At 42.7% G+C, this 13,625-nt stretch overlaps 1 protein-coding gene across 1 annotated transcript; it reads right to left on the reverse strand.

Moving 5' to 3' along the window:
* Positions 1-332: 332 nt before the first annotated feature.
* fam222bb (family with sequence similarity 222 member Bb) lies at positions 333-10,889 on the reverse strand. The gene is made up of 4 exons (XM_053647224.1): positions 10,780-10,889; positions 8,591-8,712; positions 5,842-6,271; positions 333-5,754 (listed from the first exon to the last, which is right to left on the reverse strand). The coding sequence occupies exons 2-4, from the start codon at positions 8,667-8,669 to the stop codon at positions 4,548-4,550; spliced, it is 1,716 nt and encodes a 571-aa protein (XP_053503199.1). The 5' UTR covers positions 8,670-8,712; positions 10,780-10,889; the 3' UTR covers positions 333-4,547.
* Between the last annotated feature and the right edge of the window lie 2,736 nt (positions 10,890-13,625).

Here is a 13,625-nt window from a genome sequence, read left to right on the forward strand (position 1 = left end):
CCCAAGATACCTAAACTCCTCTGCCAGGTGCATGATGGGATATTCTTGTCAGCAGCAAGAATGTCCCACTCTTGTCTTGGGAAACCCTTTGATATTTAAAACTTTCATTTGCCCAATGCTTTTATCCAAAATGACCCAAAACAGAGGCTGAATATAACCCCGGGCAAAAAAATGATGTTATCACCACACACACAGCATGCTCACTCAGCTTTTTTACTGCATAGCAAATAAACAAATCACAGATATAACACAAAACAACTTTTGTTTAATAGCCTCAGATTCTTGTTCGTGGCTTACAGAAGTGGAACTCGGATATTTTCCTCTGCTGTTAGTACCCAGAGTCCGCCTCAGCGTTTGACGTGCATTCTGAAATGCTTTTCTGCTCACCACGGTTGTAAAAGAGTAGTTATTTGAGTTACTTTAACCTTTTCCAGGCAGCTAAAACCATCCCGGCCAGTCTCCTTTCATCAAGGTGTTTCTGCAAGGTGAACTGCTGCTCACTGGATGTTTTTGTTTTTCTGTATAAACTCTAGAGACTGCAAGAAAATCCGAGTGGATCAGCTGTTTCTGAAAAACTCGAGCAAGCGTGTCTGGCACCAACGATCATGCCACAGTCATTCAGTTCGATGTGAACATAATTAAATCTCGAACTGTATCTGCATGATTTTATGCATTATGCTGCTACCACCTGATTGGCTGACAGGATAATTGCATGAATAAACAGGTGTACCTAATAGTAATAGTTTTCCCAATAAAATTGGCTGGTGAGTGTACGTATATAACCGTATGTATAACACGCGCTATGCTGCTTTCAGGTTACTCACATGACCAGACTCTTTATGTTTTTCTTCTGGGAATCGCTCGGAGCGGTGAGGATTGTTCTCACCTCGTGGGTCACTTTTCCGCAGCTGGGTCAATTCAGGGTCGATTCACCTTCTCAGTGCGACAGAACCGTGCTAGAGTTTTCCCGGAGTTCTGTGCACACTTGATCGCACAATATTGTCGTCACAGTATTTCTCACCGATGAATGAAAGAGAGTGAGCGTATACCCAACGTATTCTTCGGACAATTTATTTGGCTTTTAGTTTGTTTAATTATGTGCAAACCAAATTCACTCTTATTCAGGCTCAGCAAACAGACCAAGAGATGTGACCGCAGCCAGACAGATAAATTCCACCTTCAACTGAAGCATCCGGTTAAAACCTTGGAAAGTTTGCCACTCCAAATCTTCATGACAACAGGACACAAACATATGCAACGACACGCTTTTCAAATGCAAGTCAACCTTTATTTTGGTTAGAGGGGAATGTTTGTGCAACACATTATTCCTGAAAAACGTGGGGATCTGGAATGACAGATTTAAGTTACAGTTGCACACTGCTACCGTTCATGCGGCATTTTGTTCTTTGGTAGAACAAGATGAAACCCCCGTGGCGTGAGTCCGAAACAAAACAAAAACCGTCGTTATGTACTATTGAGAGTACATGTGCTCTGTAAGATATAAAGAACTTCCTCAAACGATCCACAGAAGGGCAGAAGAAGTTCAGCAGCGTAGGTTTACCCACCTAGACTAAAAGATTCAGCAGCAAATATTCAAATTGAAATAGCTTTTATGCCTGAGGCGACACATGCACCGTTCTTCCCATCAGTAGTTTTACGCAGTTTGGTCCCCCGCTCATGAACAGTGCACCAGATCTTTGTAGTGTGCACTCTACCCCTAGGCAGTCACATATATACACGCAGTCCCCATCCGCCCAGTGTAGGCACTTCACATAGAAACAGGAACTTTTATAAAGAGCAACCTGACTTTGTGCCCTGGAGCTGGAACAACACACGGATGAAGGATCGTGTCAGATCTAATCTTCAAGCTTTACAATGTCTTCATTATGATAAGCAGTTGACAAGCAAAATGTATTAATTCACTTTAGAACTTATTCATCAACAACGTTGCATTGCAAAAAGATGAGCATAAATTACAACTGGCTTCTACCCTTAAAATCACTGTAACTTAATATATGGATGGAATTAAAATAGCAGCTTCTTGGGGAAGGGGGGAAAAAATAAAATAAAAGTATAAATCACAAAGTGGCAGAAGCCAACCCAGAATTAGTCAATCTATTCACAATTAACCAACACAAGTCTGGGCTGGGTAACTGCAATCTGCACGTGTCGAGTCCCAAAGCTGGGTTCAATTCAGATGCATCGTTTAGTTATTGTTGGCAAATGACAGTGTGAGAGAGAGAGAGAGAGAGAGAGAGAGAGAGACCTTGGACTTTGAAATGTTGTGCTGCAATAACAAAGCCAATACAATAAATTACCTAGCAGTGGAAAGTAAATTATTTTGGTCTGAATGCAAAATGACAACTGTTATACAGTATATGTTATACAGTATATGTTATACAGTAACTGTTATACAGCTATACGCAGTTAAATTGCTAAATACAAAAAGTTAATCCTCATCTTAGGAAGTTTCTTTTAAATAAAAACGGGGGGGGGGGGGGGGTGTTAAAACGGCTAAAAACATAATTCAGCATCTTCTTCACTATGCTCGTTATCAAAGACAGTCTGAGGAACAAATGCTTAAGGCTCTTAAGGGGTAACCAGCGAGGCTAACACACCGCATGTCATTCATATCACCTTCAAACTGCTCAGTGTTTGCTCCATCAGTTACGCCAAAGCCTGTGTGCGGTGTAAAAATACCTGCAGTCTGCTACCAGATGGCCTGCTCGCATACGTACAGTACGTCCAACGTCACTATAAACATAAAAAAAAAAAAGAACAAACACTGTAATATGTATGAAGTGGGAAGATGACAAGTAAGGAGGCACCAGTAGACCTGAGAAAGGGAGGCACTCGGCATACAAGACTATTCCCAAAAGCAGCGGACACCATTTAAAGTAAGTTCCAAGTAATCGATCGATTATGTAACTACAACCTGCTGTAGTTTTTATCCCCCCCTCCCCGAAATATGAATTTACTTTTCTAGTTCTGAAAATCATTTTTACTGGTAGTACTCGTCAGGTTAAAACTCAAATGGTACCTGAGTTGAGACCTCTCCAGTATCAGCAACAAATACCAAAACTTGGTTACATTTACAGATCATTAGTTGCTGACCAAAAATAAATAAAGAAAGAAGAAGAAGAAGAATGGGGTTACTGATGGAGCAAACATGCAGTCCAGTCCACACCATCGCCACAGTCGCGCAAGGCTTATCACAGCCTTCAATTACAGCAGTACAGCAATGAGGCAGGTGTTCATATCACATCACATTTAGCCTGTGGTCCTCTTTTATATTGCCATAAAATTTGCGAGTGATCCGTTAATGCTCGAGTAAGGTTTAAATCCCATGGACAAGACCAAGAAAAATGACCATGAAATGGAAGGGTTTCAAAAGGGCTAGCCTGAGTGCACATGTACTAAATAAACATCAGGCTGATCACCTCATTCTTTCCACACATACACATACTTCGATGGGGTTTTGAAAGGGAGAGGCAGATCCTGATCGGGTTCACGTAGCCTGAAGAGTTTTAAAAGTCCTGTAGTGAACTCTGTCTAGTTTTAACATAACATCTCAGAAACTCAAGTATTCCAAAATCGACACACACAAAAAAAGACTAAACTATGCACAACGTGCACCGGTTTAAAAGAAACTCCAGGGATCCCAGGATGTGATTACTTCATGACAGACGGACAAGACCTAGAACTAAACCTTATGCCATATTCAATAAAGTGAAACGCCAACACCGATCACAGAGGGAAACCATGTTGGCTGACACAACAAGACAGGAAATATATTCACACTGAGAAAGCCTTACAGTAACAGTCCAATCAGAGTCCGGAGGCCGATTTATGAACATCGACCTCAAGAAACAGTCTCGTCGTAGGTGCATAACCCCGCGTTGATCTGCACTTTTTACTGATTCAAAGTTACAAGTGCAAATTAACATGTAAACATTGAAAGGGAACATCTGATCCCTGTGCCAGAAATGCCAGAGCGTGGCACAGAAGAAAACAGTCTCACATTTTTAGAAACATGGCACCTCTATAATTCCTTCAGTAAGCTGGGGGTGTGGCCCATCAGTATTAGCACTTCTAATAATAAAAACAAACAAACAAGTAAATGACACCAAAATAAACTGGAAGAAATACAGCATGTCACACCTCTGACATATACTGCACTGATCGATGAGTAGGTCTAGATGAAACTGTAGAACATAAAGTGAAGAAAGAGAAGAAACAAAAACAAACACCCAAACAGATGTTTTCAACAGCTGTGACAGCAAATAAATATTGGATTTACACAGATTTCTATATAGATGTACCCCGCCCCCATAGACTGATTCATAATCTACTGTAATCTACACAAAAAGAAGAGCATTTGAAACCTTGCACACGGTTAAACTGGGTAAACTGATGGCCATGACGTATTGGGGGAAAACATACAGTAGATCACTTGTGAGACTGGAAACAAAAGAACGAGGAGCAGAGATGTGTTTCTTATACTTGAGTCTAACACTGAAGGATGACTCGGTTAAGCAGACCGTTACTCATCTGTACCCTGGGTGGTGAATGTGCACACTGCGACTATTACTTGAATCTTGAGCCCTGCTCATCTTCAGCATCATGCCCGTGTTCTGCTCTCGAAAGCATGGGGCCTGATAATCTCCACCCACATACTCCACGGGTGGCATCAGGTTCATCTGGCCCGCGTTGCCCGCTCGAGTCCTGTTTTCTATGGACGCCCCCGACATGCCTGTGTGGAACGTGACGCCCAGCTCTTGAGACCCTGAGCCGTCACTATTGGGTGTAGGCAAGATGCCATTCCACGGTGGCTGCACGTAATGCCCGTTGCTGTAATTCACCGCTCCGGACATAGCAGTGACGGGAGGTGAAGGCGTGGGCTTGTCTATAGGGGTCTTCAGATTAAATGACTGGCCCATACACACCTCCTGTGCGTAGCTCATATTCTTGCTGGGAAAGCCAGGCCCTGCTGTACCATCTCTGGCTGGGTTCTTCCCTTGCTGAGCGCCATCTGAGAGAGACTGGAGGTGAGACAGCTGCTGATTCCAGGGGTGCTGCTGTGGTAAGTGGGGCTGAGCCGGCTGCTGTTTCATATCGTGATAAGCATGTCTCATGTTCATGGGAGCCATGTTGGGCAACGTCATAGCAGCTTTGTCAGCGGTGCTGGCAAGGGCACAGGACGGCAGAGGGTTATGAGCACACACGCGAGAGCTGGCATCGATCAACAGGTTACGGCTGATGGGGCTTGGGTTGGCGATCTGGCCTTCGCACACCGATGTGGCACTGGCGCTGGCTCGTGCCTGGCAGAAGCGACTGATCTGGTGAACGATGCTGCTCAGGTCACTAGGCTGCTTCTGGTGCAAGCTGGCTGCCATGGACAGAGGGATGGTTGAGGTAGACACAGTTACGTTGGGTGGGGCGTCTGCATCGGAGAGCTTGGCACCAGACATGGCATTGCTAGGGGGTGGAAGGCCTGGGCCGGGGGTTTGAGAGTGTGGGAAACTGTGGGAGTGCTGCAGGCCGGCTGACTGAGGCATTTCAGGCAGGTGATGGAGGTTCTGAGGACCTGATTGCTGCTGCATGAGAACATGTTGATGGTTGAGAGCACGTTGTTGCACAGTCTGTTGTCTAGGCAGGCCAGGATGGACTGCTTGCTGATGGCCCAGGCTTTGTTGCTGTAGTAAACTGGGAGGGTGAGGCACGACAGCCTTCTGTTCCTGCATGCCCTGGGGGCGTGGAAGGGCCTGTTGGGGTTGCAGGCTCTGAGAACGCAGATGGTTCTTCTGGGTTTGCATGCTCTGAGAATGAAAGAGGTTCTTCTGAGTGTGCAAGCTCTGAGAATGGGGCATGTTCTTCCGAGCCAAAAGCTGTGGCTGGGAGAGAGCCTGCATGCACGGAAGAGTCTGAGGCAGGTTTAAAGTGCTTGGAGTGCCGTAGGGTCCGTTCTGTGGGTTCATGGCGATCTCAGGGACGAAGCGGACTTGAGGATGCTCCAGGATTCTTTTAACGGGAACTTTGACTACGGCCAAAAGGCCAGTCCTGGTGCTGACCTGAGTAGGGTAGGGGCTGTAGCGCTGGCTAGAGGTGTCCAGACCGTTCACTGTACGGCGCAGGTGCTTCCTCTGAGGTACTTTCACGTTACTGGGAAAGATTTTTATAGTCAGCGGGTTGTTTGCAACTTTTTTAGCATAGGCATCCAACTCTGCTGGCGTGGGATACTGTGCAGATCGCATCTTCTGTGTAGTGTCCCCTAAGAAAAGTGGACAAGGTGGAAGAATAGCTAATGGAAAACCAACATCATTCAACTTTTTTTATATATATATTTTGTGGACTTAAGTTTGTTTTTATATTTAGTTTTTCTGTTAAAAAAAAAAATCAAAACATCCCATAACCATGTAGAATTTTTTTTTATATCATATCATAAACCATAATAAAAGGGAATTATTTTTAATAAACATTTAATAATTATATGTGCCTAAGCCAAAAAATAAACTATGTGAAAAGTTTGTATTATAAATCATATCTAAAATGTAAGCTTTCAAGTTTTATTTAATTGCAATAGATTGTGGGTCTGTAAATGTAAAACTGTGGATTGATTTCCTCCATGTTCCATTACTGTCTAAAGAATTCCTCCAATCACATTTTCACCAATATAACCAAATCTAGATGTAATCTGAGTAGTTTCCAAAAGAATCATAATTTAATTTTTTCCCCCTGAGACTAAAGAATTACACCCCTGCTGACCTGCAAGTCATCTAATGGAGCTCATAACAGGTGTATAACAAGCAACTAGGGATGGGTCTAGTTATGGTTTTAACGGTATTACTACTCTTACCGATACTGCTTATCAAGACGGTACTTTAACGTTACTCTTATCGGTACTTTGTGTTGTTGTTTTTTTTTTTTTTTGATAAATTGAGAACAGAATTAACATTGCTTTATTTTTTGAAATGTAAAATAAATAAAATAATTTCAAAAATACGTTGAATGCATAATGTCATTTCACATGAATGAAATCAACATCATTTCAGCGTAAGGTAAGCAAACCAATTTGACATTTATTTTAAACGGCGAGAACGACGGTGATTCAGCATGACTATAATGCACAGAAAGACATCGGATCGGTGTCGGAGATGAACGCTGTGTCGATGCGGTGAGAAACCTCGGTTATGCGATGATTATACGTCATTGTTATTTGGGAAGGCTGCTAGCATACATACGTGACGTAGATGGGGCAAACAGACACGAGCGAGCTAGGCAATGGAAAACGTTGCATTTCTCTGTCTGCACATTTTGAAAGATGCGTTGACAGACCGCTTGTGTCCACGCCCTTACAAGCTAAAATCTTGTTGCACTTGTGGCAACGAGCGTCGTCTGCATCAACTCTAGTGAAGTGTAACCACACTTCTGAACGTTTGGTTCTCTCCGCCATCGTCACTGACTACGTTTACACGGACAGTAGTAATCTAATTATTGGCCTTACTCTAAATAAGACAATATTCTGATTAAGGTGTTTACATGGGTTGCTTTTAGAATATTCCTTTCATGTTCCCATTTTACATGTTACAGAACATAGATCGATTAACATCACACATCATTACGTCCCCACGACAAGCCATCCGACGTTCCCTCCAGAATTTCACGTATCATCATACAGTTCGTCTTCGTTATGGTACCGTATACAGTTTTGGGTGTTTCATTTTTAATTTTATGAAAGCTTCAAGTGCAGTTAATTATTTGTCATGATATACGTGCAAATAGACGACTGCTTGAAGCCGTGGGCTGCGTCCCAAACCACGTACTTACCTACTATATAGTAGCTGAGATACATGTATTTCTCCTACATATATAGTAAGTATGCGGTTTGAGACGCAGCCGTGCTCTCTTGTTTGCCGTCAAACGGTTGAGCACTGCCTTGTGTGATCGTGTCCTATTGCAAAATGCGGTGAAAACTCCCACACGACATTAATAATGTGATTAAGGTGTGTACGTGTCTGTAATACACCTCGATAATGCGACTAAAACAGGAATACTCCACACGTCTTAATTCCATTTGTGTTTACTTCGAGTATGACTTTAAACAGATTAAGGTCAACAATAATCACTGTTTACATGCTAGTTTCTTAATCAGAGTATCGTCTTAATATCGGATTACTGTTGTCCATGTGAACGTACTGACTGTATGTATTAAGCGGGAGCTTTCGTGTTATATGCGCGTGCTCACTGTTGCGTGTGACAGACAGCCTCCGTGAACGAGACTGCGAATAACCAAAATGCAGACGAATGTCTTAATATTGACGCAAATTATAAATAGTTGGTGAGATAAAACGCGCAAGATAACGTTTATTTAGCAATAATAAACAGGAAATATAGTTTATTAATCTCTCCAGCACCGAAAGTAGAACCTATTTCAACAGAGCTTATTGATACTACGGTCTTTCATAATTTAACACCGGGTCCAGTTTAATACCAGGTTTCTGTACCCATCCCTACAAGCAACTAAACCAGCACCATGAAGAAACTGTGCTGTTGGGCTTCGGATTATAGTGAGTCAAAAAAAGGTACTTACATTTCTGAGGTCCAGTGTTCATCTGCGTGTGGGTGAGAAGCTGGAGACAGGGGGCTGATACCGGCAGACAGGCCAGCATGTCACATAGGCACTAATTCAACGGTCACACACTCCTTATTACACTACAAGACGACACGCAAGCAGAAAATGAATGTTAACTCATACCGTACCATTTTATTTTAAACCAGTGATGTACATAGAAGCACACATAATGATTCCTTATAAGAAACTCCAACCTCCAGTCTGTTGAATTTGAACGGAACTGCCATGGAGTACCCAAAAATACACGTTTATCCACTTGTTTTATACTCAAACTGTCCCTCTTGTCAGAAGGTGCGTATGATATGTGGAACAACACGTTCCTGGTAACCAGTTCCTGGAAAACTATGAGTGATGCAAGACAAAATGGCTACATGTACAGCATCAAACAGGCACGACCTGATAGCTTATCACGTTCGATGGCCAAACTGTATTTGGTCTCTGATAGTCGCCACAGGTTATCAGCTTTCAGCCTCGGGTTTACCTAAACCCCGGCCCAGATCAGGAACAAAAAGAGGCCTTCCGACTGCCTCACCACTCACGCTATTTATTGAAATCTCCTGCGTCTATCCATGACCTTTAGAAATAGTTCTGTGAAACAGCTGGTGTCAGGGCCCACAGTGTACACCCTGCAGTGTGCGTCATTCTCCGGCGAGCATGGCAGGAGATGCTGCAGCGGGAACACACGCCTCATGATCTCCAGCTGATTCCTCCACCCTGAGCTTATCCTCCATTTTAAGCCACAGCCATGAATCTTTCAAGAACGCAATTAGAGTCGCAAAGGCAGGCCTAGTCAAAACACTGCGCACTGTTAAACCAGTGCCTGAAGCTTTCAGATGACATTTGAAAACCTGCGCAATAGTATGAATGTAATTTCAAACAGATTTCGAGTTTGGTGAGATATATATACACACACCAACGTATTACGGAACAATTCTTTACTGGGAATTCTTTCACTAGGAAACCACTGGTCTGATAGTATCTGAGTATGTCCAATGTTTCAGGGCCTGAAACATTGGACTTGGTTCAGTGGATCAGATTTGACTCTCTTTGTTTTGTTTTTTCCTTCTCCCTGATCCAGAATGTTTTGACTGACACGAGACAGAACCACAGGACATGTCTGGTCTTAAAGCACGTCACCATCTCACCTCCGAGCCATCTCAGTGGCCGAGAGATTAGTATCAGGTATTTCTCAAAGCTGATATCGATATCGTACTAAAAATGGAAAGATGGGACTGTAAAAGTTAACACATCACCAGAAAGACAGCTGGATACTGACAAGGCCTGCCAAGATAGAGAAATGTTAACCAAGATAGTTAACCATTAATGGTTAATTAAGCTAGCTAGCTATTCACAGATGTGTCTCTAAGAGAAGATGTTCAACTTGTCATGGAAATCCACAGGCAGTTCAGTGACTAAGCTAAAGTCAAGCAAAACAGGCTACATTGTTATCACAGACCAAAAATAACCCACAAGAGGTAGAGGTAGGAGTAAGGGTAGGGGTGGGAGTAGGAGTAAGGGGTAGGAGTAAGGGGTGGCCACGGAACAAAACTGACAGCTAACTAATTAGGAAAGTTAATGTTAGCTGGCTGGTCTGTTTCAGCCCATTAAGCTAGCCAGCACTGGATAACTGTGGAGCGAGCTAGCAAAGCAAACTTGGGATGAGCTAGGTCAGGAAAATTAGCTCAACAAGCAGACGGGTTCGACATCCCAGCACTACGTGTAACTGAACACTCTCTGCTAGTGCGTAGTTCATATTATTCTACCGGATGTGTCTCCAGTCAACCCTTAAAAACTGGTTTTGCTCAACGCTAAGACTTTGTTAGCCAGAAATTCCTGGCCATCTTTAAAGCTAGCCTTATTTTCCCCCACACGTATTACGCCAATACCCCACCCTCTGCGCTCCGATTGGCTAGCAGTTTAAGCTTATACGCAGTCAGCCAATCATAGAGCAGGAGGCATGACAGTACTAGCCAATCCTGATGCGTCAAGCTAGATCAGTCAGAAAACAGGTAGGAGAAAAATATCGCTCAGATCTCACAGCTATCCCAGTCTTCTTTGTGCTACCCTGTGTTGGTTTACTGTTCGGGTCTTATAGTGAAATAATATCTCAAACACTCAGAATGAGCTGCGAATAAGCTCAGACTTACTCTCCAGCGTAATACGCGACGTTCGAGTCTCAAAACTGCATTTTGTGTCTTTGTCCAGCGCTCTTAGTTCCCCAATGGAGCGTCGTTCAGTCGCTGACTGTAGCCGCACCACGCGCATGCGCAGTACAGTTTTCCCACGCATCTTCTTCTGTGAAGTGCAGAGAGAGCAGCTCAGACACAAGGCGCTGCCACTCTGTCGGAGCTCATCCTCCACATGTCCAAGCTGCGGTCATGGAGCTCGAAAACTGACCAGAATATGAATATGTATAAAGTGTCAAAATATGAATATGGATTTTCTAGAGTTGAATTATATTTGAAAGTAGGCGGTTTAATACACTTAATAAAATGTTTTCATTGTTTTAAAGATTTGCCTTTAAAGATATGATTCAAACATTGAGATTTTAACAATTTAGAGCCCTAAATACATGCAACCATCCATTCATTTTCTATACAGCTTATCCTACAGGGTCGTGGGGAACCTGGAGCCTATCCCATGGAGCATGGGGCACAAGGTGGGGTACACCAAAGACAGGGTGCCAATCCATCACAGGGCACAATCACATACACATTCACACACCCATTCATACAGTACTGACACTTTGGACATGCCAATCAGCCTTCCATGCATGTCTTTGGACTGTGGAAGGAAACCGGAGTACCCGGACGAAACCCCTGCAACAGGGAGAGAACATGCAAACTCCGCACACACAGGGCCACGGTGGGAATAGAACCCCCAACGCTGGAGGTCTGAGGCGGACGTGCTAACCACTAAGACGCTGTGTACCCCGGTAGTGTATATGTAATTCAAATATATATAAGTCATATTCAAATAAGCTTCCAAGCTCCATAAAGGTGTATAGGATTCAGGTTGCAGAATCGTTTCATTTTTGCATTGCTTACCATCCCTTAAAAGTTTGTTCCTTTCTAATATCACAATGATACTAATACACACTCCATATACTGCAGGGGATCTCAAACTTTCCGGAGACACAGACTCCTTCGAGTGTGAAAAAAAAAACAACCTTTTATGAGAATTAGCATATATTATTAGGCATACTGGGAAACTATGTTCCATCATATTCATTTTTATAGTTGCCATTTGGGCCTTTAATTGTTTAACTTTTCAACCACATGACTTGTAGTGTGTATACTATTACCAGTACTTTTCTTAATGACAGCTATATATCAATTTCAAGTTATTGAGCTTTGTACTGAATCTGCTTAATTCAAATGACCAGTCAAATGGTTATGTAACTAAATTATATTTATAACAACTATAACAGCTTTCCTAATAGTTGATGATGATCTCTATCTCTATAACATCATTAAAAATATATTAAAACCACTGACCACTTGCTATATCTGTCAGGTCTCATTTTGAGAACCTAGTCCACACGAGCTTTGATCATGTGTACATATCAGTGCTATTTTTTAGGATGGTAAATGATATTGGGTATAAGGAAAAGGTTAAAGCAGAATCTGTTCAGTGAGTATATTACACTCATGTATATATAGAAAATGCTAACATGAGAATCCCAAGGATTTATCCCTAACTTTCTCTTTTGTTATTTATACACATGTATGGTTCACTCACTCACTCACTCACTCACTTTCAGTAACTGCTTTATCCTTGACGTGGTTATGGTGGATCTGGAGCCTATCCCGGGAACACTAGGCATGAGGGGGGAATTCACACTGGATGGGACACCATGCACACAAATTCATAAACTCATTCACGCTTAGGGGCAATTTATCTCAGCCAATCTACCTACTGGCATGTTTTTTGGAAGTGGGAGAAAACTGCAGAGGAATCCCACATAGACATGGAGAAAACATGTACAGAAACTCCACACAGACAGTAACCCGAGAACTCGACCCCCTGCACCATTGCGCTGCAATCCAATCTCTGAAAGTATTGGAACAGCAAGGCCAGTTCTCTCTTTTTTTGCTATACACTGAAGACATTTGGGTTTGAGATCAAAAGATGAATATCCGATGATAGATCAGAATTTCAGCTTTCATTTCCCGATATATACATCTAGATGTTTTAAACAACTTAGAACATGGCACCTTTTGTTTGAGTCCACCCTTTTTTTTTCTTTTCTTTTTTAACATGTGACTGAGAGGTGTTTCTTGTTGCCCAGGTGTGCCCTGTTAGATTGATTGTTTAAACAATTAACAGCTCTGAATGTCTACTCTTGGTTTGAACTCTGGGTTTCACCTGTGATGACTGCATTTGTTGTTCAAAAGGATAAACCAACATGAAGACCAGAGCGCTGTCTATGGGAGAAAAGCAAGCCATTTTGAATCTGAGAAAAGACGGAAAATCAATCAGAGCCATTGCACAAACATTGGGCATAACCAATACAACAATTTGTAATGTCTTGAAAAAGAAAGAAACCACTGGTGTACTAACAACCAGACATAGAACAGGTCGGCCAAGGAAAACAACAACTGATGACAGGAACGTTGTGAGAGCTGTGAAGAAAAACCCAAACACAACAGTTAGTGACATCACCAACAGCCTCCTCAGGGCAGAAGTGACGTTATCACAATCCACCGTTGAAGAGTAGAGGTGTAAGAGTACATTAAAAAAAAGGTTACAATTATTTATGTATGTATTTATTTATTTATTTACATCTATTAATGTAGGGTTGGCACGGGCGCACGGTGGCTTAGTGGTTAGCACGTTTCCTCCAGGTACTCCGGTTTCCTTCCACAATCCAAAGACATGCATGGTAGGCTGATTGGCATGTCCAAAGTGTCCGTAGGGTATGAATGGGTGTGTGAGTGTGTATGTGATTGTGATCCTGTGATGGATTGGCACCCTGTCCAGGGTGTACCCC

Source organism: Ictalurus furcatus, chromosome 17 (assembly GCF_023375685.1).
Source record: "Ictalurus furcatus strain D&B chromosome 17, Billie_1.0, whole genome shotgun sequence".
NCBI lineage: Eukaryota > Metazoa > Chordata > Actinopteri > Siluriformes > Ictaluridae > Ictalurus > Ictalurus furcatus.